The sequence below is a fragment of the Megascapheus bottae genome, chromosome X (assembly GCF_031878675.1).
Source record: "Megascapheus bottae isolate mThoBot1 chromosome X, mThoBot2.hap1, whole genome shotgun sequence".
NCBI lineage: Eukaryota > Metazoa > Chordata > Mammalia > Rodentia > Geomyidae > Megascapheus > Megascapheus bottae.
Window position 1 is genome coordinate 32,873,110 of NC_143547.1, and position 26,342 is coordinate 32,899,451.

The window sequence follows — 26,342 nt, forward strand, 5'->3', positions numbered from 1 at the left end:
TCAGCACCTAAAGCTGATGCCTGGCTTTGCAGAACAGGACCTGGCACAGATGCATGCCTAAGGAGAGGACCAAATGGTGGGGCTGCTGGCCTGGTGGCCCCGCTGAGGAAGGGCCTGGAAGGAAGGCATGCTTTCTTCTAGAAGCCTCAGGCTGGCTGCTGCTACAGCGCTGAGAGCTCTGAGATGCCAGTGGAGAAGAGGGAGGAGGCGCCGGAGGGTTTGCGGCCTGGTCACTGCAGGACCCATTCCCGGCACAATTGCCCTCATAGTTCTGGGTCTGCCCCCACTGGCCTCTCACTGCCATTCTGGGGCTTCCCCCAGAGCCCTGGCCGCACCCGCACCCGCGGTCCGCCAAGGCCTAAGGATTTTGTAGGGAGCCCGGGTTTCCCAGACTCCGCCTCCCAGACTCCGCCTGGAATGCATTCCCCGCCTGCAGTCGCTGGGAGGTGGAGCCTCGTCCTCGCAAGTAAAAATGGCGGCTGACGCCAGGTACCTGGTTTGCAGCTCCAGACCCGAGCAGCCCAGCAGTCAGTCTGCAAGCACGGCAGCAGGCTAGGGGAGCCTCCTCCTCAGCCCTCCGTGAAGCTGAGGGACCCTCGAGGCTGTACCCCGGAGGCCTCACCGGCAGCCTCTCATTTGGAGACAAGCACCATGGCGGGCGGAGCGCCTTCTGCTTGCCTCGCGTGTAGGCGGAGCTGTGGAAGGGGTGGGGTTAAATGTCAAATCCCAGCCTCTGATTGGCTAGGCGTGCATCACGCGACAATTCCACCATGCCCGGATGCTGGAGGTGCTCCCCCTACCTCCTGCGTCTATACTTCCAACATACAAGGATGATGGGACGCACCACTACTTCCTGCGTTGCAATTTCCAACATGCCCGGATGTTGGAAGTACACCCCCACCTCCTGCTATCTCCCCTCCTACATCTGCCTTTGTCTACTGGGATTTCACTGAGTCTTTAGGATGGAGAGGGATCCTGGTCTTCAAAGGGAGTTGACTTGGGTCTTGGGGAGCCAGTGTACAGGAGGAGCCCGCAAAGTCTGCCGAACCCGGAGGGATTTTTGTGGTGACTCTAATGGAGTCTGTGGAAGGAGTCAGCCCATATCTTGGGAGAGAAGGGAGGTGGGCTTTATGAGAATTCCAATGGTCTTTCGAAGGAGTCTGCTGAAGTCTTATGGGGAGCAGATGTCTCTGTGAGAAGTTCAGTAGAGTCTGCGGGAGTCTGAGGCGGGTCTTTTTCTTTTCTTTTTGTCAGATGTTGGGCTTAAACTCAGGGTCTAGATACTGTCCCTGAGCTCTTTTTGCTCAAGGACAGTGCTCTACCACTTTGAGCCACAGAACAACTTCTGGCTTTCTTGTGGTTAATTGGAGATAAGAGTTTCATGCCTTTAATGCCCAGGATGGCTTTGAACTGTGATCCTCTGATCTCAGCTACCTGAGTATCTTGGAATACAGGCATGAGCCACCGGTGCCCCACCTGAAGGTGGACTTTGGAAGGAGTCTGTCAGATTCTCCCTCAGTCTTCCAAATTCTGTTGGGAGCCTTTGGGTGGTGTTTGGAAAAGACTACCAGAGTCTGTAATAAGAACTCTGAACTTTGACCTTTATTTTTAATGTGTCTGGCATGGGGCTTGAATTCAGGGCCTGAGCACAATCCCTGATATTCATTTGCACGAGGCTAGTGAGCTACCAACTGAGCCACAGTTCCACTTCCTAGTGTTAACTTTTGACTAGAACATTATTTCATATGCATAAAATGATTGGCAGGATATTGTTTTACTCTAGTTTTAAAACCAACTAGTATGACACATACATTCTTTCATTTTGAATTAAATATATATATATATTTTGTATTATATGTATTATATAATATAGAATGCGTGTTATGTAATATGCATTACATAACACATATTACATGTACTATAGTAGGTATTATGCATATCTATGCATATGTATATATGAGAAAGTCTTACTCTGTAGCCCAAACTACTCACAAAGTTGAAATCCTCTTGCCTCAGCCACCCTGGGTCATGTTATTTGACAGTAAATACGCACAAAAAAACTGTTATTGAAAATTCAGAGACAAAACTTATCTTAATATATGGCTTGACTAAAGATACATGAATCATATTTGTGCTTTAACCTTTATTCCCCATTTAAGCTGTGCAACTTTTATCCAGAAGGGATAAAGTCGAGTAATTGTTTCCCCATGACTCTTTGTTTTTTCAAATATTTAATGTGTTTTAAGATCTATGCAAGAAAATAAGAGAACATTTTAAAAATTATCTTGGGAAAATTACTCCTCTAGGCTTAAACCCTGCTTTAAGAAAGAAAACTCATCTTAGGAGTGGACATCTGTCTTACTGGGAACAGAATCCATCATATGTTTAAAGGACTGTTTGATATCAGTATCCCTGGCTTATTGAGCTAGTCAACTTCTAAACTAGACCCATTATTAAAAAAGTGTGACAGTAAGACTTACAAAATGTACCAAGTATAGAAATGAAGGAGAATACTCATATTGGTTTAATTTGAGCCAAACCCCAATCTACCTTTCCTCCATATATAATTCTAATATTAGACCACCAATTAATTTTACCTTTTATGTGATGTGCACTCATTCTTATCTGGGTATCATCGCTTTACCTTCCCGTTGCTTTTTCAATGAATGTCCACTGTCATTACTTCAACTTGTCTTCAAATTCCTTTTTGAAATAATGTCAAGAATGTGGTACCCAACGTGCAGGCAAATCTCTCCCTACTTTAGAAGACATCTTCCCTTAAGTATCTACAATCACTGGAAGTGGTACAGTGGCTCAAGTGGTAAAGCACTATTCTTGGGCTAAAGAGCTTAGGGACAATGCCAGGCCCAGAGCTCAAGCTCCTCGACTGATAATTAAAACAATCAAACAAATAAACAGTATATGCAATCACTAATCTAGCAGCATCTCATGTGCTTGGATTACAAGTTACAGACATGTGTCTTATCACTACCTTTTTTTATTTTCCAAATACAGAAAGAAGTTACTTATGCTTTTCATAGTAAGAACTCCTGTAGAGCTGGGTGTAGCTCTGTGTTAGAATGTGTACCGGGCATGCACTTGCTTCACTAAGCTCAATCTCTAGCAGCAGAAAGGTCATATTAGCTTTTAAAAAATGAACGATTTTGGGCCAGGAGCATGGCCTAGTTGTAGCATGCTTGTCTAGCATGCATGAAGCCTTGAGTTCGATTCCTTGGTACCACATACACAGAAAAAGGTGGTGCTGTGGCTCAAGTGGTAAAGTTCCCACGACCTGAGTTCACGTACAGGATTAACTCAGGAGTAAGTATAGCTTTTTTTAGGAAAGCACACAGGGAATCAATGGCTAACATCAGGTAAAATACAGGATGATAGAGTCAGAGGCTAGTTGGCTTCAATTTTGGTCTTAGATAATGTTGGGGACCGACTGTGGGGTCAGTGACCTTGGACCTACGCAATTGTGTACACAAGGAAGTAGCTCTTATGATTTTGGGCTGTGTCAATCACTTCTCATTTGACCTGTTTGGGACTTGATAGCTTCTCATTTAACCTGTTTGGGACTTGATTGCTCCTCATTTAACCTACTTGAGACTTGATACTATTTGTCCGAATGTAGCCCCTGGCAGTTCCCTAGTTTAAAGAAGTGTATTTAAGGTCAGAACTTGAAACAGGGGGAGCTCACTGGCTGCGCTGACCGCGGAGGAGGCTCGCAGCCCTGCCTCGGGCTGGCCCAGCAGCCAAAGCAGCCCCTGCCGCCTACCCCTTGGCTTGGCTTCAGGAGGTCCTGCCTCTGAGGCAGCACTGAGCTACAAGGGGCGGGGACCCGGCAAGGCTGCAGTGGGGAGTGGTTGTGGTCCGAGGCTGGGGCGGGACCTGTCGTCCCGGACATTGGGCGCCCACGGTCCAAGTGCTGGCCCCCTGCTGCTGGCTTCCAGGCTCAGGTGACCACAGACTGTCCCACCATGACCAGACTACAGACTCCAGACCAGCCTCTGGATGTCCAGGGAGACTCGTCTCCACACAGGAGGGATGAAGACCCTGGGGAGAGCACCCAGAACTCCCAGCGTATGCTGGGCTTCAGTGATGCACTGCTGTCCTGCTGTCCATCATCGCCACCGTCATGATCCTGCCTGTGACTCACACCGAGATCTCCCCAGAGCAGCAATTTGACAAAAGTATACAGAAACTTCTAGCAACCAGAATCGCTGTCTACCTGATGACATTTCTAATTGTAACTGTTGCCTGGCCAGCGCACACCAGAGTGGCGTTATGGTTGATAGATTGCTGGCCTAAAACAAAAAATTAAGGGACAGCACCCAACCCCTGAGGTAAAGCCCAAAGACTAGCATAAGCACAAACATACACAAACACACACACACACACACACACACACACACACACACACACACACACACACACACGGCAGTGCATCCAAAGTGGAGGCAGCCATAACAACATGCTTGAGTGGGGAAGTTATAGAGCACAGAAACTGCCCAAGCCTGGTAATAGTGATAGTTAGCTAATTCCCATATGTTATGCCAACACGATCAGAGAGGAAAACCATTTCTAACAATGTGGCTGAGAACTGGACCTACTCCCATAGGTTGGATGCTTCTGCGGGGATTAAGAATTGCTTCAATGGAAAGAACTGTATCTGGAATCAAAGAACGGTTCCACAGAATAGAGATTGATGCAAATGTATGGTGTCAAATACCACAACTGGGTGCAGTGATACACTGCATTACACCATCCCAGGAAGGCATGGCTGTGTTCCATTAGGCTCTCAAGTTTGGCAGATGCTGCTAGGCTGAGAACTCTGAAAAGATTATGGTAGACATGCTTACAAATGAGGTAACTGGTACTCAGAGTATCTGCTGTCTGGTCACTGTGGTGAGGATTCCTACTTAGGTTGTTCTTGGGGCTCTTGGTATGCTCCTGACAGCAATGGAATGTGCCCTTTGGCCTTCAAACGCATGCCCCACACATCTGAGGACCGCATATGGACCCTGACTACCCTGGTTATAATGAGAACACACCAGCCTCCCGCAATGCCTGTGGTCAGAGCTGCATCATTCAGAGGCTAAGTTTGCCTCTTCCAAAATGAAATGTCCAACAGTCAGTTGGTAGGGGAATCTAGGGCTCAGGGAAAACGTCAGCCCTCCAACTAAGTCTCCCTGACAACACTGCTTGCTTTTTTTTCTAAGGTGACTAGGAGGAAGTAATGGTTTATTCCCACTTACAGACAAACACTACAACAGCAATTCATGGACTCAGGGAGGCCCTTGTGGAGGTACAGTATGCATAAAGGGTAGGCTTTAAAGGTGAGAATGTCACTCTGAGTGGCCAGGCATACGTCACATGTGATGGGACCAGAGATGCATTGCTATGGAGAACAGGGCCTGGAGGAACAGCTGGGATGCCAGATCTGTGGCTGCCAGGTTGTTAAGAATCTGTCCATGAGGGCATGCCACAGTGTGGCTGGGTTGCTAATTATGGCCAGCTGGAGGGGTGGAACTGGGTGCACTGTTAAGGAAAACAGGGCCAGGAAATGTGGCTCAGTTCTGAAGTGCTGAGTCTGCTGGGGTGGTTTGGCCCACGACAGTTGAGTGGGAACTTGATGTACTGCTCCAGGGAATGGGGCTTATTAAGTTGTCTAGTTAGGGAGAGCTGGATCTGACAGTGTGGTTTGGCCCTAGATATCATGGAGGGACTGAGGGGAATATGCTTTGGGGAACCTAGAAAAGCAACGCTCTCCAGTGGCCAAGACCAGGAACTGCAGGCACAATAAGAAAACATCACATTGGGACCCACATGAGATGCTCAGTAGAAGATGGCCTAGTTTCGTGACCTTGCTGTGGGGATCTTGGACTGTGCAGTTGACATGGCCCTGGAAATCAGGACACATCCAATGAGTGGCACAAGAGAAAAGGGCCTAGTACTGTGGCCAGGATACCAATATCCAGTGTGAAGTATAAGCTTAGCATGCACCAGGTCCTGGAATCAATTATAGCAGCAAGATAAAATAACAGCATTTGAAACACTGATAATCAACATTCAACTTTTATTGCTAAAACAATTCACACCAGAAAAAATATAAAAGAGAAATTTCAACTCAGGGTTTAATAAACCCTCTTGAAGGGGTAGGATCTCAGACTAGAGGATGAGCAGTAGGTCAGGGCAGGTAATGCAGTGAGAAGGCTTCAAAACTGCTCAGCAGAGTGGTTTCTAGCTCCAAGAACCTTTGGTGCCTGACAGAAAACTATTAGGCAGTCCATTCAGAATACTGGGGAGGTCTGAGATAATTAGGGAGCTGGTGCAAGATGCTCCCCGATTGCCACAACTGGGCTAGAAAAGGGTGAGGCCTGATCCCCATGTATGCTCACTGCCACAACTGGGCTAGAAAAGGGTGAGGCCTGATCCCCATGTATGCTCACTGGAAGGGCTGGTTATATGGATTGATACTGAAGAAGCAAGGTTCATATAAGGTCACCAAAGGCCACCAGGTCTAGGAGAGGAGAGGAATTGTGTCCAGATCACAAAACCCATATGGGGAGACAGAGGAGCTCACTGTAGAACATCCAGCTGGGATGAGAAGGAGGAGTCAGGTGATCTAGAGAAGGAGGGATAAATCTTAACCTCAGAAAGGATGTTCCAAGAGAGGAGGGTGAGGAAGAGATTCTAAAATGGAAAGGTCACAGAAGGAAGCCAAATTTAGGCCCTTAGTATAAGTTGAGCTGCTCTAGAATAAAAGCCAAGGGGAAATGGGGTCTGTCCATGTATGGAAAAGCAGCACAACCTCAAAGGATGTAGCAGAGCACTGACTTTCTTTCTGAGTTGCACAGCTATTTAGGATAGAATAAAGGATAGATAAGGAACGACAGGGGAGAGTCTTTCCTGCCATGGAGCGACTAAAGGGCCAAGGCTCTTGATTATTCTTGCTAGGAAGTGTAGGGCTCTGTGGTTTGGACAAGTTTCAGATAAAAGGGCATGTGGATTTAGAATAGTTTTTGACTCAGAGCATCAGCCCCTGAAACTCTAGTCTACCTGGGAGGATGGTGCCTGTGGGATTCCCTAAATATGGAAGCTATCCTGGTGTTTTTTTACCGACTGCAGTGAATATGGACCTTACAATTTCCTTGGCTCAGTAGGGGATGGTTTAGTAGTATTGCCTGGCAAGAAGACAATGAATGGCAAGACACAGTCACTGGTCTTTCCTGGTAGACAAAGGAAAAGCACAGCGGTTGGGTTTACCTCTGATGGTGTGGGGTCTTCTGTATCACATACTTGGAAGTGGGTTTTGGAGAAGAAGGCCTGGTAGTTTGACATGGACAACAGAGCAGGCTCTGGTGGTCTGGACTACATATGGGGTGGCATGGTCTGGTGATATACGTGGCAATGGAAGGTAGAACCTTTGCTAATGCTTGATTTCCTTGCACAGGTCATGGTGGATTGTCCTGTCTATGGACGACACCACCTAACTCAGTGGTGTAACCTTGCACAGAAGAACCTGGCACAGGTCCTAACAGGCACTGTTGAGGAGCAAGGTGGTGTGGAGATCACTATGGCAGCAAGCACGGCCAGTCGCAGTGCTGAAACAGCAGAGGTCCACACCTACTACAGAGGAAGGATATGGGAGGGCATTGTATGGAATGATTGTCAGCCTACAGAGATAGAAACCTGTCCCTGAAAGGATGCCGTAGTGTCAGTGCTGTGGGCCCGTTGTGTAGCCTGGATGCAGCTATCAGGGCAATCCTAAATAGCAGGTGGGGTCAGTTCCCATTCCCCTGTTGGGAAGAATGTGGTCTGGTGTAGAGGCTCTACTGAAAGTAGCTTGGTCAGAACAGGTGATAAGGTCATGCAAATAATGGATAGACATGCTTGCCTTCCTGCTGAAAAGAGGCCGTGATGGGGTGCCCATGTTAAGAGTCTCAGCTCCCAGGCTAGGGGAGTTAGCAAACTGGAACTCAAGGTCTGCCATGGCATGGCCTAGCTGCTGATCAGAGTCTGCCTGGAAGGTGGGGCTACGGACATCAATGGTGGACCTGGATGCCCCGTTACAGAGAAGCTTGTCTGACAAGGTGGCCCTGGTTTGCAGAGTTAAGCCTGCCTGGGCAGAATGGCCTGGGACATCACGCTGATCTACAGATGCACTGCTTGGGAGAAAAGGGCCTGGCAGAGTAGGGAGATGGGGGTCATCCTGGTTGGCCTGACCCCAGATATTACGTGTATCAGATGGACTGTCCCAGAGAACAGAGCATGGTAAATTGGCCCAGGTGGGATGACGTAGCTTTGCCAGAGCAGCCTGCATCTGGGCATCAGGGTAGGACTCTGATGCATGGCTAGGGAGAATGTGGCCTGGCAATGGGGCCCAGATGCTGCCATCAGAGTCTACAGGTATGTTACCATGAAAGCCATCATGTTGGAACCCAGATCTATTGCTCTCTAGACCTTGGCCTGGTTTATTACCCCAGTTACGGGACTCTCGGCCTGCATAGGTGATAGGACCAGGAAAATTGTGGCCTTCCAGGGATGAATTGCTGGAATAAACAGGGCCTGGAGGAGTAAATGGTTTGCAAAGATCAGATCCTGGGGCAAAACCCCAAGGGTTAGGACCTGCCACGGTATAGCAATGCTGATCAGGTTTTGCCTGAGTGCTAGAAATATTGTGATCAGAGGTGGAATTTGATGCCCTGCTCTGGAGGGTGGGACCAGCAACACTGGCCCAGTTTCGGTGATCTGCATGTCCTACCACGACCTGCATATCTGCAAGGGAAGCAGGTACACTGCTCCCGAGGGTGGGGTCTCGGAGAGTGCTACAGTTTTTGAAATCCAGGCCTGCCAGAGTTACACATTCCAAAATGTGGGTTAGAGCTGCAGATACAGTGCTAGACAGACTACTGACTGGTAATTGGTCCTGGTTGCAGAGATCTGGTTCTGCCTGTGTAGTAGTAAGAGAAACATCAGCACAAGATGCTGCTGCTCTGCTTTTTTGTGTGTCCAGGCTTGGAAAATCTCGGGCTGCTCTTGGAGAGATTTCCCAGGGATTGAGTCTTAATGGGGTTGAAGATTGATGGAGGTCAGAACTTCCCCAGATGGGGTGCTGGTAACCATCAGTGCATAACTTGAAGACCTGATCATAGAGATCTGAACCACATTCTAGCGCCCTGTTCTCATGAACATGGCCTGCCAATATTGCTGGGCTGTAGGGCGCTGGGCCTGCCCGGGCTCTCTGGTAGTACATATCTTGCTGAGATCTTGAAGCACTGCTGGGAACAACATGGCCCTTCTGGGTGACCTGCTGAAGCAGATCCCGGTCACACAGCACATGTGGGTCCTGGACATCACAAGATGCCAAGGTAGCATGAAGGGAGTGATCAGATGTTTCCCGGGTGGGACACAACTGGTAATTTTGGCCTTGTTGCTGGCAGTGGTCAGAGCCTTCATCCAGGGAAACACAGCCTAGCAGAGCAGAAGTTACACAGATGGTGCACGAGTGGTGATTGGGGTCATTCTGACACTCCTTCTCAGGAATATTAAATGCATAATCATATGCACTGCTCTGCCCAACATGGCCTGGTAACATAGTCTGGTTGCGGTCCTGGCAGGTATAACACAGGACATTATCATAGGATCCAGACATACTTCTGTGGAGTTTGGAGCCTTGTGTGTTGACCTGGCCTGGAGTACTATGGTCTAGCTGAGTAGAGCTGTCCCGGAGATTAGGACAGGATGGCACAGCTTGGTGACTGACTTCAGAATTTTCCCTGATGGGAAACTGCTGGTGGCCATCAGGACAGTCCTGCAAGTCTGGGCCATAGGCATCAGAGCCAGACGCTGATGCACTGCTTCTCAGAATGCTTCCTGACAGTGTGTTCTGTCTGATGCTGTCTGGGTCTGCCTGGATAGCAGGGCCCTGGGCATCATGGTTAGACCTAGGTTCGCTGCTGGAAAATCTACGGCTATCTCTCATACGAGTCTGCTTGAGATATAGGCCCCTCTTTGTCAAAGGGGCCCGCGCACCTTTACCGGACAAAGTAACTTGCCTAGAGAGATCAGAAGCTCTCTGGGTATTGTATTCTCTTTGCTGTTGTTGGCGCTGGTGGCGGTTGCGCCTGCGGCGGCCCCTTTGCATAACAGGATCTTCCTGGATAACTTGGCCATGGTGATCAGAATCAACGCCAGTATTATTGTTCTGCCGATTTGGTGTTGGTGTAGCCTCGTAGCATACATCTAGGCTTCCTTGCTTTTTATATTTAGGAAGATCAGTGCCTGTGAGGGTTCGGTGGAGACACTGGCGATCAGAGCTCTGAAAAAGCTGGATGTGGTCTGGTAAAGCCTTGTGTTCAGCAAGTTCTAGGCGGGCCTCTTCTGACTTGAACCTTGGGCCTTTTCTATTGGCCTGCTTGGAGATGGCTGATCTTCTCGGATTGGTGATTTGCCGATTAGAGACTGTACTGATGGAGTGACCATGCCTATCCTGTCCTTGAGAGGATACATGGCTTTTCAACACAGGACCTGTCAGAAATGCATGACTAAGGAGAATACCTCCTAATGTGGCTGGTGGGTTGATTCCTCTGCATAGGACAGATTCTTCCTGGGGTGACTGTTTTCTTCTAGAACCTTTAGATTGTCTGTTGCTACAGATTTGAGAGCTCTGAGATGCCATTTGTGGAGTAAAATGAGGCTGTCTGGGAGCTCCAGAAACTAGTTGCTGCCCTGGAGGGCTTGCTGCCTGGTCACTGCTGTACTGCTTCTGATTCATGTTGTCTTTGGGCCTTTCTGTCTGCCCCTGACTGTGGCTGGGCAACCCATTGCCCTTTGGGGATTGCCAGGCTGAATCCTGGCCTTTCCCTGTGGTCCCCATTCGTCTACGCATTCTGTAGGGACCCTGGCTTCTTTGACCACGACCAATACGTGTTTCCTGCCTATTGTCCTTGTGGGGAGGTACTTCTTCTTGGAGAAGGGCTGCTGATAACATGCTACCTGATTTGCTGCTTCAGAACCAAGAAGTTCAGCAATCAGTCTGCACCCATGTCCAGGGACTAGGGCAGGCTCCTTCTTCAGCCTTCAGTGTAGCTGAGGTGTTTCCGAGTTTAAGCCAGCAGGTTCTCACTGCACTGCTGCCAGAGGGATTGGGACAAGCACCACGTGGAGGCAGACCCTGTGGAAGGGGTGGGGTGAAAATGGCTGAGTCCTTACTTCTCAGTAGCTAGGCATACTTCAGTTGCTACTACCAGTAGTCAGGAGGTTGGGATGTACCCATCCCTCTCCCTCCTGCATGTAGCTTCCTGCCCTCCCTCTCCCTCCACCCTCTGTCCTAGTGTGCCAGAGTCTTACCAACTGTTTGGCAGTTTCTGCATCCAGTCTTTAGGAGGAGGCTTTGGGAGATGTCTGCTGGGGTTTAGTAGAGAAGTCTGCTGGACTCGACCAAACTTCAGCGGTCTGATCGAGTCTGTGGGGGAGTCTTTCCTTCTCTGCCAAAGTATTCCAAGGTCTGATGAAGTCTTTGAGAGGAGGCTGCTGGTGTCTGCCTGAGGCTTTAATACAAAGATATATAAACGCTAATGGTTAAAATTTGAGTTAAATCCTCATTTCAGGATCCATAAGTAAATGATAGTATAGCATTTTACTACACTTTTGAAAATATGATAATATGAATCCTATATTTCTTCATTTTGAATTTTTTGTATTTCATTTAGTATTATATTTCATTTTCTAGCATATATGTGTACTAGATTATGTATGTGTAATGTGTGGTATAAATAATGTATAGTATATATAGTATACAATATAAATAGCACAGTATTAAATGTGTTATGTTAATGTTTTTATATGACATGTAATGTATAATACATACTATGTGATATATACTGGTGTGGGTATTGAGACGTGCTGTACAGTATCTTTGGGAAGGTTCAGCCCTCTGGTCAATGTAGTACATGAACAATATTGGTGAAAACTTTGAACCCTTTTAAATTGAACTATAGAATTCTACAGAAACACATGCCATATAAGTAGGTAGAAAGATATATAACACACGAGGTGTTTGTTCTCAGTACTCAAATTTTGAAGGACATGAGTTGGCCGAATCTGTGCTAACATAACAAACTGTTTCCTATGATATATCCTGGGGTCGCATGTCCCTATTTTAGATCCCATTACATTTTGTGTTTCTCTTCTGAGACTGGCTGTGGTGACTTTTCATTTCCCTTTCTGCAATGAAGGCACTGGATCTCTTGATGCAATGGAGCAATGATACTTTAAGGTAACACTACTGTGGAGCTGCTATATACTATGGAAATATCTGGACTGTTTAATCAGTTGCTATTTAAAACTTTCATCAATCAGGACTACTCTTCAGTCTTTTGTCATTGCAGATTTTTATCCTCTGGAACATTTATAGTCAGACACATAGAGTTATGACTATTACAAGTATTTATTTTTCAATCTTAGCTTTTACCCTTAATATGTTCCAGGTAAGCCTGCTTGGGAACTATTTCTGTTGATCTCCCTGTTGCTTAAATTTGAGGGAAAGTTGGTTTCTTCAGTACTGACTCTCATTTGATCTGTCAGTCACCATCATGAAACTAGCAAAATTACCAACTGTGACATTACCCCAGCAACAAAACAAGATCTACTAGACCTGCCAGGATGAAGATGGTAGTAGTCTGAAAGTAACTAGTGTGATAAATGGCTCTAATAGCCCTTGCTTAAATTTTGTCTTACCACTAGCCACTTGAGTTCATTTAAGCTCACAGCAAGAGAAGTAAGTCAAGGCACTGTTCTGGGTACTCAAGAAAACCTAGCCATTTGTATCTAGGAGACCCCACACCACACACTTATGTAAAGAGATTTTAAACCCAATCCAATTTTAAAGGGAAGCCAAGAAAGAAAATCCTGAAAGTTCGTTTGTCAAAGAAACTTGTGAAACTTGTAAACCTGACAGACCAAATCTTGGAGCAGCCATAGGATTGTAAAATTACCCCACTAATAATACTATCGCATGGTCTTGTGCCTGGATCCTAAAATAGACCACCTTCAACATTTTATCAGGTCTCCTTGAACTGTCCCATAAACCAAAATGCCTAAGCAGCCCCTCTTAAAGATACCCAAACAACCCTCACCTAATTAATTCCATTTCTGCAGGAAGAAGCCAGAATAGTCACCAAATTTTGCACCTCTAATGACAGTTAACATGACATCTGAGAGGAATAAATGGTAAGGAACACATATTTTTCCTAGTTAGGCATTAGGAATAAAAGGCACCTAGGACAAAAGTCCATATGGGGAAAAAAGAACCAAATAATCCTTGTTATTCTTACTCAGGGCAGTAGGTTTCTCCCATAACTGGATCTCTAATCCCTTTTTTTCTTGCCAGTCTGGGGGCTTGAACTCAGGGCCTGAGCTCTGTCCTTGGGCTTTCTCAAGGCTAGAGCTCTTCCACTTGAGCCACAGCATCACTTCGGTATTTATCTATGTATAGAGTACCAAGGAATCAAACTAGGGTCTTTGTGCATGCTAGGCAAGCACTCTACCACTAGGTCAAACTCCCAGCCCTCTAATTACTTTTTCATATTGAAATCTCTATATAAAGCTACAGAGTTTGGGAACAGAAGCCATTAGAGTGGAAAAATCAAACCAAAACATGAGAGAAGCTTTGAGAAGGATTCAGAGGGCACCATCCCATGATGGCGAGATTACAATTGAAAATATAGTTGAAGACATTACTGACCTGCTTCATATTTGGGGTACAGATATCTGTTGGTGTTTCTCTATACCTACTGAGGATAGTGGCAGGCTGAGCCACAGGGACTAAAAAGACCCAAGAAGTAGCAAGATGCCTGCTAAAGAAAATGATCCCCATGTCTTAAAATATCTGTCTGCTCAAGGTAAAAGCAGATACACTAAAAACTTTACAAGAAGGAATAGGAGACACACTAGGTCTCCTTGGCACAGGCTGAAACTTTCTTAATAAAGACCCAGAAACACAAAAATCAAAGACAGTTTGGATAAGTGGGACTGCATTAAACTGAAGAGCTTCTGTATGGGAGAGGACATAGCTAGCAAGCTAAATAAAAAGCCCACAGAGTGGAAGAAGATCTTCACTAACCATACAACAGACAATGCCCTCATATTCAAAATATATCAACAGCTCAAAAAATTGAATCACTCCAAAACTAATCTCCAAAGAAACAACCATCCCATTAAAAGATGGGCCAAAGATTTAAAGAGAGTCTTCTCTGAAGAAGAAATAAGAATGGCCTATAGACACATGAAGAAATGCTCAACATCTCTGGCCATAAGGGAAATGCAAATCAAAACAACTCTAAGATTCCACCTCACTCCAGTTAGAATGGCCATGATCATGAAATCTAATAACAACAGATGCTGGAGGGGATGTGGCCAGAAGGGATCAATCACTACTACACTGTTGGTACGAGTGTAAACTCGTTCAACCACTATGGAAAGTATTATGGGGGTTCCTCAAAAGACTAAACATAGAGCTCTCCTATGACCCAGCAATTCCACTCCTTGGCATTTACTCAACCGTCCATAAACAAGGACATACTAAAGCCACTAGCACAACGATGTTCATTGTTCCACTATTTACCACAGCAAAGATATGGAACCAACCCAAATGCCCTTCAGTTAATGAGTGAATCAATAAGACGTGGTATTTATACACAATAGAATTGTATGCTGCCATCAGAAAGAACAACAGCGCCCCATTTGTAAGGAAATGGAAAGGCTTAGAAAAAATCATATTTAGTGAAGTAAGCCAGACTCAAAGGAACATAGGCTCAATGGTTTCCCTCATTTATCATAATTAGTATAAACCTTGGACTCTCCTAGCAGAGGTTTACAATAGGGCAAAACCTAGTTACATAAGGCCATACAGGATGAGGCTAAATGAAAGGACCTCCAGGATATAGAAACAAGAGCCATATACAGTGTGACTGTTGTTCTTAATGTACTATATTATTTCTCATCTCTTTTATTATCCCTTGGTTATCTCATATTTTTACAGTATCTTACCTTGTTATCTGATATATTGTATATATGTTTATTTGAAATAGGATAGGGAAAGGGGAAAGCAAGATGAGGGGAGGGGTTGAGGGAGGAAAATGGGGATAATAACATGAGAAGGGGTAGCAATGAATGTTAAGTAATGCACCTTCTACCTGGTGAATATAATAACCCTTCTATTAATTACAATAAAAATATAATTTAAAAAATCTATCTGGGGGCCGGGAGTTTGGCCTAGTGGTAGAGTGCTTGCCTAGCATGCATGAAGACCCAGGTTCGATTCCTCGGTACCACATACATAGCAAAAAGCCGGAAGTGGTGCTGAGGCTCAAGTGGTACAGTGCTAGCCTTGAGAAAGTCCAAGGACAGCGCTCAAGCCCTGAGCCCAAGCCTAGGACTGGCAAAAAAAAAATCTATCTGAGCCAGGCACTGGTCGCTAATACTTGTAATCCTCAGGAGGCTGAGATCTGAGGATTGCAGTTCAAAGCCAGCCGAGACATGAAAGACCGTGAGACTCTTATCTCCAATTAACTACCACCAGAAAACCAGAAGTAGTGCTGTGACTCAAAGTGGTAGAACACTATCGTTGAGTTGAAGAATTCAGAGACAGTGCCCAGGCCCAGAGTTCAAGCCTCATGGAAAAAAAAAGCCCACACCTCTGTCTGCTGGGTGTGACACTGATGTGGCAAACATGATGCAACTAATGGCAAAAAGCCTAAAACTCACTTAGAAATTATAATACCCTATCAGCCCCAGGATTCAGAGAAGGGAAAACATATAAATAAGACGCTAAATTCCCGGGTAAATGGTGGCATCGCTACTCCCTAGTTGTATCTGAACAAACAGAGATTTAGGGTCCTACAACACACTTCACCTGAAGAGATTCATACCAATCTAAGTATTAACAGAGACTCATTCTAGTAGAAGAAATTATACAAACAGTACACAAAAATATAAATCAGAGAATATTTCAGAATCAGCATGCTGACTCCTGTTCAGTGGCTGCTGCTGTGGCTGCACTATGACAAGAAGCACAGGGAAAGCAACAAACCTAAAGAGCGACAAGAGGAAAACACAGGAAGAAAAATTTTGAGACCATCATACCAGACAGAGACACCTCACCAGGCTGCCACTGAGGAGCTCAACACCAGCTGTGTGAACTCTGAGTACCTAGTTCAAGAACTCCCTCCCCTGGGTTACCATTTCCTTTGTGGTGACCCAGAGTGCCTGGACCACATCCCCAGGCTGAGAAGGAGGGAACATATTTGAAGAGGGCAAAGAAGCAAACTTTTTCAAACCTTCCGCGGCTAACCAGGAAATACAACTGGGACACAGCATGCCCCTGTACTAGTACACTACAACCCGCAATTCACCTCAAAACTCTAGTAGAGGGACAGCAATGCACCTTGGAGAGACATGCAGCCAGGGAGGCACCGTGGAAAACAACACCAGGAACTGCAGCCATACAGGAAAGACAGCTGATAACTGTTACATCCAACAGCACAGCCTGTGTGATGGGAAAAACTGCATATAGCTCCAGTAGCAACCAGAGTCAACTTACAACTCTAAACTGAGGAACTTCCTTTATGTTGGCCTTAACTCATGCCATTCCCATAGAAATGGAAGTATGGAACAACACTGATCTCTAACATAATAAGCAAGAGCCACAATCCTCTCTCTCCCACCCCTCTTCATTTTTTAGAAAGCCACTTACCAATCTCCAAGTTGAGTGTTCTGAGTCTACAGATTTGATGATTTGAGACAGGTATATATACAATATATAATCTATTTTTGTTATATATACAATATCCCACACTTCTTTATCTAACTTTTCTTTGTACTAAAATAGAGGTGTAATTAGATAGGAGACAAAAATTACCTTAGGCTTTTTAGAGTAGTCAGCATTAGAGCTCAGAGTACATAACCCAATTTCTCTTTACTTGACTTCCTTCTTCAATATAAAAAACAAGGTTGAGTTTTTTCTTCTCCCACATTTATAGCCTCTATGACACTCATTCCCTATACACTCCACCTTCCTACTCCTCCACTAACTTCCCTATAAACCTGTACCCCTTTCACTCAATTATATCCCTGAAAACCACCCCTTCCCCATCCTAAACTTACTTGACAACCCCAATACTTTCATTTGATAGTTAAATTTTAACACTATAATTCCACAACAAAACTGAATTCTACATCTTCACTCAACAGTCTCTACAAACCCTAAACCCAGATAAGCAAATCTTTTTTTTTGCCAGTCCTGGGCTTGTGCTCAGGGTTTGAGCACTGTCCTTGGGCTTTCTCAAGGCTAGAGCTCTACCACTTGAGCCTCAGCACCACTTCCGGGTTTTTGCTATGTATGTGGGGTACCGAGGAATTGAACCCGGGTCTTCGTGAATGCTAGGCAAGCACTCTACCACTAGGCCAAACTCGCGGCCCTGTGAGATAAGCAAATCTTAACAAAGAAACATAACATCACCTGCTTAGTAAACTAAGACAACAAGGAATAACCTATTTACAAGTTCACAGATTTCCAGAAGATTAAACCGAAAGGGTTTTCAAATGGCCAGAAGGTATCACAGAAATACTAGAAATACGCAAATTGAAGGAAATACAATGATCATAGAAAACAACCAGACAACAGAGGAAGAAAACAGGTACATAGAAGACACTTCACAAGATGCACTAAAAACACTGCTGATAAATTAATAAAAAATCTGAAAATATATCCAAGACAATTTGGGTGTGTGTGATGAAAGTAAACAAAGGATAAGGGAAGAATTCATGAAGAAATACAGAAGCTAAGTGACATTCAAGAGATTGCAAAGGAGTTCAATGATAAAACAATCATCCAGTTAAAGGAGATTAAGCAAATCAATGATATAAAGAGGGCCTCATAAATCCTTAAAAAAAGACTTCAAAAACAGGTAGAAGCCTTCAGATGTGGCCAAAGAGAAAACAGAGTAATGAATAAAGTAAAATAATGTCTATGGCAGAATAAACAAACTAGAAGACAGTCTCAGGGCTGGAGGACAGAGCAGATCAAATTGAAGAGGAAGGGGTTATTATACAGACCAAATCCAAGAAACAAGAGCTTGCAGTAACTTCAGGACTCAATTTGAAGACTGAATTTGAGGCTGATAATGTATTGAGGAAGGTAAAAAGGAGATAACCAAGGAGATAGGAAACACATTTCACAGAATCCTAGCAGGGAACTTCCCAAATACCCTAAAAGAAATGCCCATTCACCTAATCCTTCCTGTAAAGTTTTCAGTGTGTTAGCTTTTACCTCCAGGTCTTTGATCCATTTGGAGTTAATTAGTGCAAGGTGACAAAGAAGGATCCAACTTTAGTTTTCTGCAGGTGCTTAACCAGTTCTGCCAGCACAACTTGTTGAAGAGGCTGTCTTTCTTCCATTCTATTTTTTTGGCTCCCTTGTCAAAGATTAGGTGGCCATAGGTCTGTGGTTTAATATCTGGGTCCTCAGTTCTATTCCATTGGTCTTCAGGCCTGTTCCTGTGCCAGTACCAAGCTGTTTTGAGAATTATAGCTCTGTAATGGAGTCTAAAGTTTGGAATTGAAATTCCTCCAGCGCTGTTCTTTCTGCTAAGAAGTGTTTTTGCTATACGGGGTCTTATATTATTCCATATGAAATTTTGGGTTGCCTCTTCTATTTCTTTAAAGAATGACATTGGGATATTGATGGGTATTGCATTGAATTTGTAGATAGCTCTTGGCAAGACTGTCATTTTCACAATGTTGATTCTTCCAATCCAGGAGCATGGGAGGTTTTTCCATTTCCTTAGTTCTGCTTTAATTTCCTTTTTTAGGGTTTTAAAGTTTTCGTCAAAAAGGTCCTTTACATTCTTAGTGAAGCTAATTCCTAGGTACTTTATTTTCTTTGAGGCTATTGTGAAAGGAGTTTCTTTCCTGATTATTGCCTCGTTCCTCTCACTGTTGGCGTAAAGGAAGGCAGTTGATTTTTGAGGGTTGATTTTATAGCCTGCTACTCTTCCAAAGCTTTGAATCAGCTCAAGGAGCTTGGGAGTAGAGTCTATAGGATTCTTTAAATACAGAATCATGTCATCTGCAAAGAGGGATAGTTTTATTTCCTCTTTCCCTACTTGGATCCCCTTTATGCTTGCTCCTTGCCTTATTGCACTGGCTAGGAATTCTAGTACTATGTTAAAGAGGAGTGGAGAGAGTGGGCATCCTTGTCTCGTTCCTGATTTTAGAGGGAATGGCTTTAGATTTTCACCATTAAGTGTAATACTAGCAGTAGGTTTCTCATACACATCCTTTATTACACTGAGGAATGTTCCATGGATTCCTAGTTTCTCCAGAGCTTTTAACATAAAGGGGTGTTGGATCTTGTCAAATGCCTTTTCTGCATCTATTGAGACAATCATGTGATTTTTGTCCTTGCTCCTGTTGATGTGTTGAATTATATTGATTTGTGTATGTTGAACCAGCTTTGCCTCCCCGTGATGAATCCAGTTTGATCATAGTGTATAATTTTTTTGATGAGTTGTTGTAGACGGTTGGCCAGTATTTTGTTGAGATGTTTTGCATCGATGTTCATCAAAGATATAGGTCTATAGTTCTCTTTCTTTGATGAATCTCTGTCTGGTTTGGGGATGAGGGTTATACTGGCTTCATAGAATGAGTTTGGTTAGGAACCTTCAATTTCAATTTTGTTGAAGAGCTTGAGGAGTATTGGTGTGAGCTCTGCTTTGAAGACCTTATAGAATTCAGCTGTGAATCCATCTGGCCCTGGGCTTTTCTTAGGTGCCATTTCTATTTCAGAGCTTGAAATAGGCCTGTTGAGTTGGGTTAGTTCTTCTTGGTTCAGTGTGGGTATGTTAATATTGGCTAGGAATTCATCCATTTCATCTAGATTCTCAAATTTGTTGGCATAAAGGTTTGAGAAGTATTCCCTCATGATATTCTGGATCTTGGTAATTTCTGTCGTGATATTACCATTTTCATCTGCGATTTTGTTTATTTCGATATGCTCCCTTCTTTTTTTGGTAAGATTTGCTAAGGGCTTGTCAATTTTGTTAATTCTTTCAAACAACCAACTCCTTGTTTTGTTGATTCTTTCTATAGTTTTTTTTGGATTCCAAATCATTTAATTCTGCTTTGATTTTAATAATTACACTAGGCCTCCTTGGCACAGGTCGAAACTTTCTTAATAAGGACCAAGAATCACAACAAATCAGAGAAAGGCTGGATAAATGGGACTGCATTAAACTGCAGAGCTTTTGTATGGCAAAGGACATAGCTAGTAAACTAATCAGGAAGCCTACAGAGTGGGAGAAGATCTTCACCAACCAAACAACGGACAAAGGCCTCATATCTAAAATATATCAACAACTCAAAAAATTGAATCACTCCAAAACTCACCTCCAAAGTAACAACCATCCCATTAAAAAATGGGCCAAAGATTTAAAGAGAGTCTTCTCTGAAGAAGAAACAAAAATGGCCTATAGACACATGAAGAAATGCTCAACATCCCTGGTCATAAAAGAAATGCAAATCCAAACAACTCTAAGATTCCACCTCACTCCAGTTAGAATGGCCAGGATCAGGAAAACGAATGACAACAGATGCTGGAGGGGATGTGGCCAGGAGGGATCACTACTACACTGTTGGTGGGAGTGCAAACTCGTCCAACCACTATGGAAAGCAGTGTGGCAGTGCCTCAAAAGGCTAAACATAGAACTCCCCTATGACCCAGCAATTCCACTACTTGGCATTTACCCAACCATCCAGAAGCAAGGACATACAAAATCCACTTGCACAACAATGTTCATTGCAGCACTATTCACCATAGCAAAGATATGGAACCAACCTAGATGTCCCTCAGTTGATGAGTGGATCAACAAGTTGTGGTATTTGTACACAATGGAATTCTATGCTGCTGTCAGAAAGAATGACATCGCCCCATTTGTTAGGAAATGGAAAGACTTAGAAAAAATCATATTAAGTGAAGTAAGCCAGACTCAAAGGAACTTAGGCTCAATGGTTTCCCTCATTCGTCATAATCAGTAGAAACCTTGGGCTCTACTAGCAGAGATCTGCAATAGAGCAAAATCTTGATACATAAGGCCATATAATGTGAAGCTAATTGAAAGGACATCCAGGATATTGAAACAAAAGCCATATAATGAATGATTGTTTTCCTTAATGTACTATGTGTCTCTCATCTCCTTTGCTGTCCCTTGGTTTTCTCATATTGGTATAGTATCTCACTTTGTTATCTGATATATTGAATTTATTTGTATTTGTATATTTGAAATTTGATAGGGAAGGGGGGGAAACCAAGACGGGTGGGGGGTGGGGGTGAGGGAAATGGGTACCAAGACATGTGAAAGGGTATCAATGTATGTGAATTAATGCACCTTCTATCTGGCAAATATCATGTAACCCTTTTACTAATTACAATAAAAAATAAATAAAATAAAACAACAACAACAACAAAAAGTATATATATTAAAAAAAGGAAAAAAATAAAATAAAATTACATCAGTTAAAAAAAAAAGAAATGCCCATTCAGATCCAAGAAGCATTTAGGATTCCTAACAGACCAGACCAGAAAAGAACATCCTAACACCACACTACAATCTACACAGGATCAATAAAGACCAATAAAAGGATCCTTAAAACTGTCAGACAGACAAGACTGATTACTTATAAAGGAAAACCAGTCAAAATAACTACAGATTTTTCAGCTGAGACAATAAAGGCAGGAAGAACCAGGTATGATTTATTACAAACACTAAAATCAATTACCAACACAGAATATTGTAAGCAGCAAAATTATCCTTTATAACCAAAGGAGAAAATTAGACATTCCATAACAAAGAAGTAACACCATTTATATTTACCAGCCAGAGAAAATACTCCTTAACAAAGAACCAGACAAATATATTATGAATTGAGGAAACAAAGTTCCTAAAAAATATGTAACATAGAAGGCATTACCATACACCTCTCAGTCCTAATCCTCAATATCAGTGGACTTAACTTTATAATTAAGAGAAACAGAGTAATTAGTTGGATTAAAAGACATGTCCTTCTGTTGTTTAAAAGAAACCCATCTTGCTGACAAAAGCAGAGACATTCTCAAACTGAAAGTTTGGAATAAAGTCTTTCAAGAAAATGGCACCAAAAAACAGGCCAGAGAGAAATCCTAATAGATAAAATAGACTTCAAATTAGAATTAGTAAAGAGAGACAAATAATGTCATCACATACTAGTAAAGGGAACTGTACCACAGGATAATGTGAGAATTCTAAATATCTATATACCAAATGCTTGAGTACCCAACTTCATCAAACACATACTACTTGACACAAAAGTACACATAAATAACAACATATTTATTGTTAGTGACTTCAACATATTGTTGTCACCTCTGAATAGATAATCTAGGCAAAAACTAAGAAAATAAGCCTCAGACCAAAAAACTACAAGAATAAACAGACATCTATAGACTATTTCACCCAACAACATCAGAATATAGATTCTTCTCAGCATCTAATGGCACATTCTCCAAAATAGATCACATGTCACAAAGCAAATCTGTGAATTTTTCTAATTGAAATTGAAATTAGAGCTCAAAAGCAAAACCCACCACGGAAAACTAAGTCATAGACTGAAAAACACATTGCTGAATCTTCAGTGGACCATTGAAGAGATAGAAAAGAAGAAAACACCTTCTCCTTCACAACCCAAACTCTATTCATAGAATTAACAGAAACTATAGGTCAATCTCTAAATATCACTTGTTTAAACTGTATGGAGGAGGAATATGAGGAATGAGTGCCCATGGGAAGAAAATAAAATTATACTCCAGGTCTCCCCAGGTCTCTATGATGCAAGTAGTTATCCCCACAAAAGCATCAGCAGTTGGCTTTATAGACAATTCTATTAGTAAAACGAACGGTCTCATCTGATCAAAAGGTTATGTTAATGCATCAGGGGAATCCATATATCTCGATAACAAATTCTTTCAACCCTCAGCCCAGAAATCTAAAAAATAGGGGAGGTCTAAACTATACTGAACTGGATCTGAATTCTCTGTCGAATTTCACCCACCTCTGGATGTATGATGTCAATGTTGTGATAAACTGGGAAGCCCCTGGACAAGATTATTAGATCTGCTAGAAAAGGTAATACGTTGTTTTACCCAAGGTTAAGTTAGCAAAGTACATCTTAGTGACTTTTTACCCTTCTTTTTTCTCACTTTCTCTTTAGCAGGGAAAACAATTAGAGGTTTCTGTCCATAAAAATCATCCATCTTGGAGCAGGGAGTTTGGCCTAGTGGTAAAGTGCTTGCCTAGCGTGCACGAAGGCTCAGGTTCAATTCCTCCGTACCACATACATAGAAAAAAAATCAAGAACTGGTGGTGAGGCTCAAGTGGTAGAGCTCTAGCCTTCAGAAAGCCCAAGGACAGTGCTCAGACCCTGAGCTCAAGCCCAGTACTGGCACACACACAAAAAATCATCCACCCTGGAAAGAACAGGAAAGGCATTACAAATTGTCCAATGGATGTGTTATAACATTCAAAAGTAAGCTGTGAGGTGGCTCAATCCTGTCATCCTAGCTACTCAGGAGGCTGAGATCTGATGGTAAAGGTTCAAAGCCAGCCCAGGCACAAAAGGACCTGAGAGTCTTATCTCCAATTAACCTATAGAAAAAGGGAAGCGGGGGTTGGCTCAAGTCTTGTGCAGAAGAGCGCAGGGACAGCACCAAGTCTGAGTTCAAGCTCCATGACCCATAAAAAAAAATTGAAAGTATTACAGGCTATTGATTTTTTAAAAAAATAAAATAAAAACAACAGCAACAGCAACAACAAAACAACAGAATACCCACTCTCTGGAGATCACCAGAGTTCTAAGAAAAACACCCAATTATTTAAAAAAAATTCCTTAACTTTAAACTATTTAATGCCCTCGTGGGCCGTACATGGGAAATTTAACCTAGGCCCTTTTGCTTATACATAAATAATAAAGGCAATTAAAATAACTCCTGATCTAATGACAAAAAAGTCAAGTTCCTGGTAAAAACCTGGAAGTGGTACGACCCTGTGAAATTATGTGGATGGCAGTCTTCAATTATTAATTCAAATCATCCTAAGGACTGTGTTTAGTACTAGAAGCCTGTCCTATACTTCCTTGCCTATTACCTGTGTTTATAATATGTCTCCAGATATTTTCATAGTATTTTATTGTAGTGGTGATGTATAGAAGGGAGGCAGTTATATTCGTCCGGTAGTGGGTACATTCCAATTTTATGGGTCCAATGGGGAAAAAAATGGAGCCCCACATACAACTACGTTTTAAAAAATGAGTCTATTTACAAAAATCTTGGCCTTGGCCTTGGCCTGTGGAAACTGAGACTCAGGCCGTATCCGCTGCTGGTTGCAAATATCTGAGCCTCTCTGACTAGTCTGCCCACATCAGAAACTGCCCAAGTGGAATGACTACCCAGATCAGCACCTAAAGCTGATGCCTGGCTTTGCAGAACAGGACCTGGCACAGATGCATGCCTAAGGAGAGGACCAAATGGTGGGGCTGCTGGCCTGGTGGCCCCGCTGAGGAAGGGCCTGGAAGGAAGGCATGCTTTCTTCTAGAAGCCTCAGGCTGGCTGCTGCTACAGCGCTGAGATGCCAGTGGAGAAGAGGGAGGAGGCGCCGGAGGGTTTGCGGCCTGGTCACTGCAGGACCCATTCCCGGCACAATTGCCCTCATAGTTCTGGGTCTGCCCCCACTGGCCTCTCACTGCCATTCTGGGGCTTCCCCCAGAGCCCTGGCCGCACCCGCACCCGCGGTCCGCCAAGGCCTAAGGATTTTGTAGGGAGCCCGGGTTTCCCAGACTCCGCCTCCCAGACTCCGCCTGGAATGCATTCCCCGCCTGCAGTCGCTGGGAGGTGGAGCCTCGTCCTCGCAAGTAAAAATGGCGGCTGACGCCAGGTACCTGGTTTGCAGCTCCAGACCCGAGCAGCCCAGCAGTCAGTCTGCAAGCACGGCAGCAGGCTAGGGGAGCCTCCTCCTCAGCCCTCCGTGAAGCTGAGGGACCCTCGAGGCTGTACCCCGGAGGCCTCACCGGCAGCCTCTCATTTGGAGACAAGCACCATGGCGGGCGGAGCGCCTTCTGCTTGCCTCGCGTGTAGGCGGAGCTGTGGAAGGGGTGGGGTTAAATGTCAAATCCCAGCCTCTGATTGGCTAGGCGTGCATCACGCGACAATTCCACCATGCCCGGATGCTGGAGGTGCTCCCCCTACCTCCTGCGTCTATACTTCCAACATACAAGGATGATGGGACGCACCACTACTTCCTGCGTTGCAATTTCCAACATGCCCGGATGCTGGACGTGCTCCCCCTACCTCCTGTGTCTATACTTCCAACATACACGGATGCTGAGGGTGTGTCCTCTCCTCCTGTGCTGTCTGCTGCAGTCTCACCTAGTCTTTGGGAAAGAGTGTAACTACATGTTTAAGGGGAGTCTCTGGGAGGAGTCACACTGAGTCTTGTGGAGCAGTGTGCAGGAGGAGCCCTCAAAGTCTGCCGAACTCTGAGGGGTTATTTGACTCTCATGGAGTCCATGGGAGGAGTCAGCCCATCTTCTGGTGGGGGAGGTGGGAAAGGGGGGTATATCTTTGTGAAAAGTCCAATAATGTCTTTGGAAGAAGCCTACCTTTGTTTGCCAGAGATTACCCAAATCTCATAGGGGTGTGGGTCTGAGAATTCCATAGAGTCTTTGGGAGGAGTCAGCCAGTGTTTGCCAAAACTTATAGAGGCAGGAGGGTGGGGACATCTTTGTGAGAAGTCCAATGGAGTCTCTGGGAGAAGTCTGCCTGTGTTTGTTGGTCTGACTTTTTGTTTGGGGGCTTTTTAAAAAAATAAGTCATGGGGTTTGAACCCAGGGACAGGGTGCTGTCCCTGACTTCTTTGCTCAAGGATGGTGCTCTATCACTTTGAGCCACAGTGCCAGTTTTCTGGTGGTTATTTGCAGATAGAAGTCTCGCAGTCTTTTCTGCCATGGCTGGATTTGAACCACAGTCCTCAGACCTCTGATCCCTGAGTCTCTAGGATTATAGGCATGAGTGAGACACAGGTGTCCCTCCTGAAGGGGTCTCTAGGAATAGTCTTCCCACATTCTGTTAGTCTTTTGGAAGTGTTTGGAAAAGTACTAAAATCTGTAATAAGTGTGAAATTTTTCTATTCTTTTTCTTGGGGTGTGTGTGTGTGTGTGTGTGTATCCTTAGACATGAATTCAGGGTTTGAATG

At 44.1% G+C, this 26,342-nt stretch overlaps 1 protein-coding gene across 1 annotated transcript; it reads right to left on the reverse strand.

The window, feature by feature from the left end:
• Window positions 1–6,115: 6,115 nt before the first annotated feature.
• Window positions 6,116–25,072, reverse strand: LOC150040771 (uncharacterized). The gene is made up of 3 exons (XM_090325733.1): window positions 25,030–25,072; window positions 11,356–11,555; window positions 6,116–11,179 (listed from the first exon to the last, which is right to left on the reverse strand). Exon 3 carries the CDS (start codon window positions 10,994–10,996, stop codon window positions 7,760–7,762), a length of 3,237 nt encoding a protein of 1,078 aa, XP_090181859.1. The 5' UTR covers window positions 10,997–11,179; window positions 11,356–11,555; window positions 25,030–25,072; the 3' UTR covers window positions 6,116–7,759.
• Between the last annotated feature and the right edge of the window lie 1,270 nt (window positions 25,073–26,342).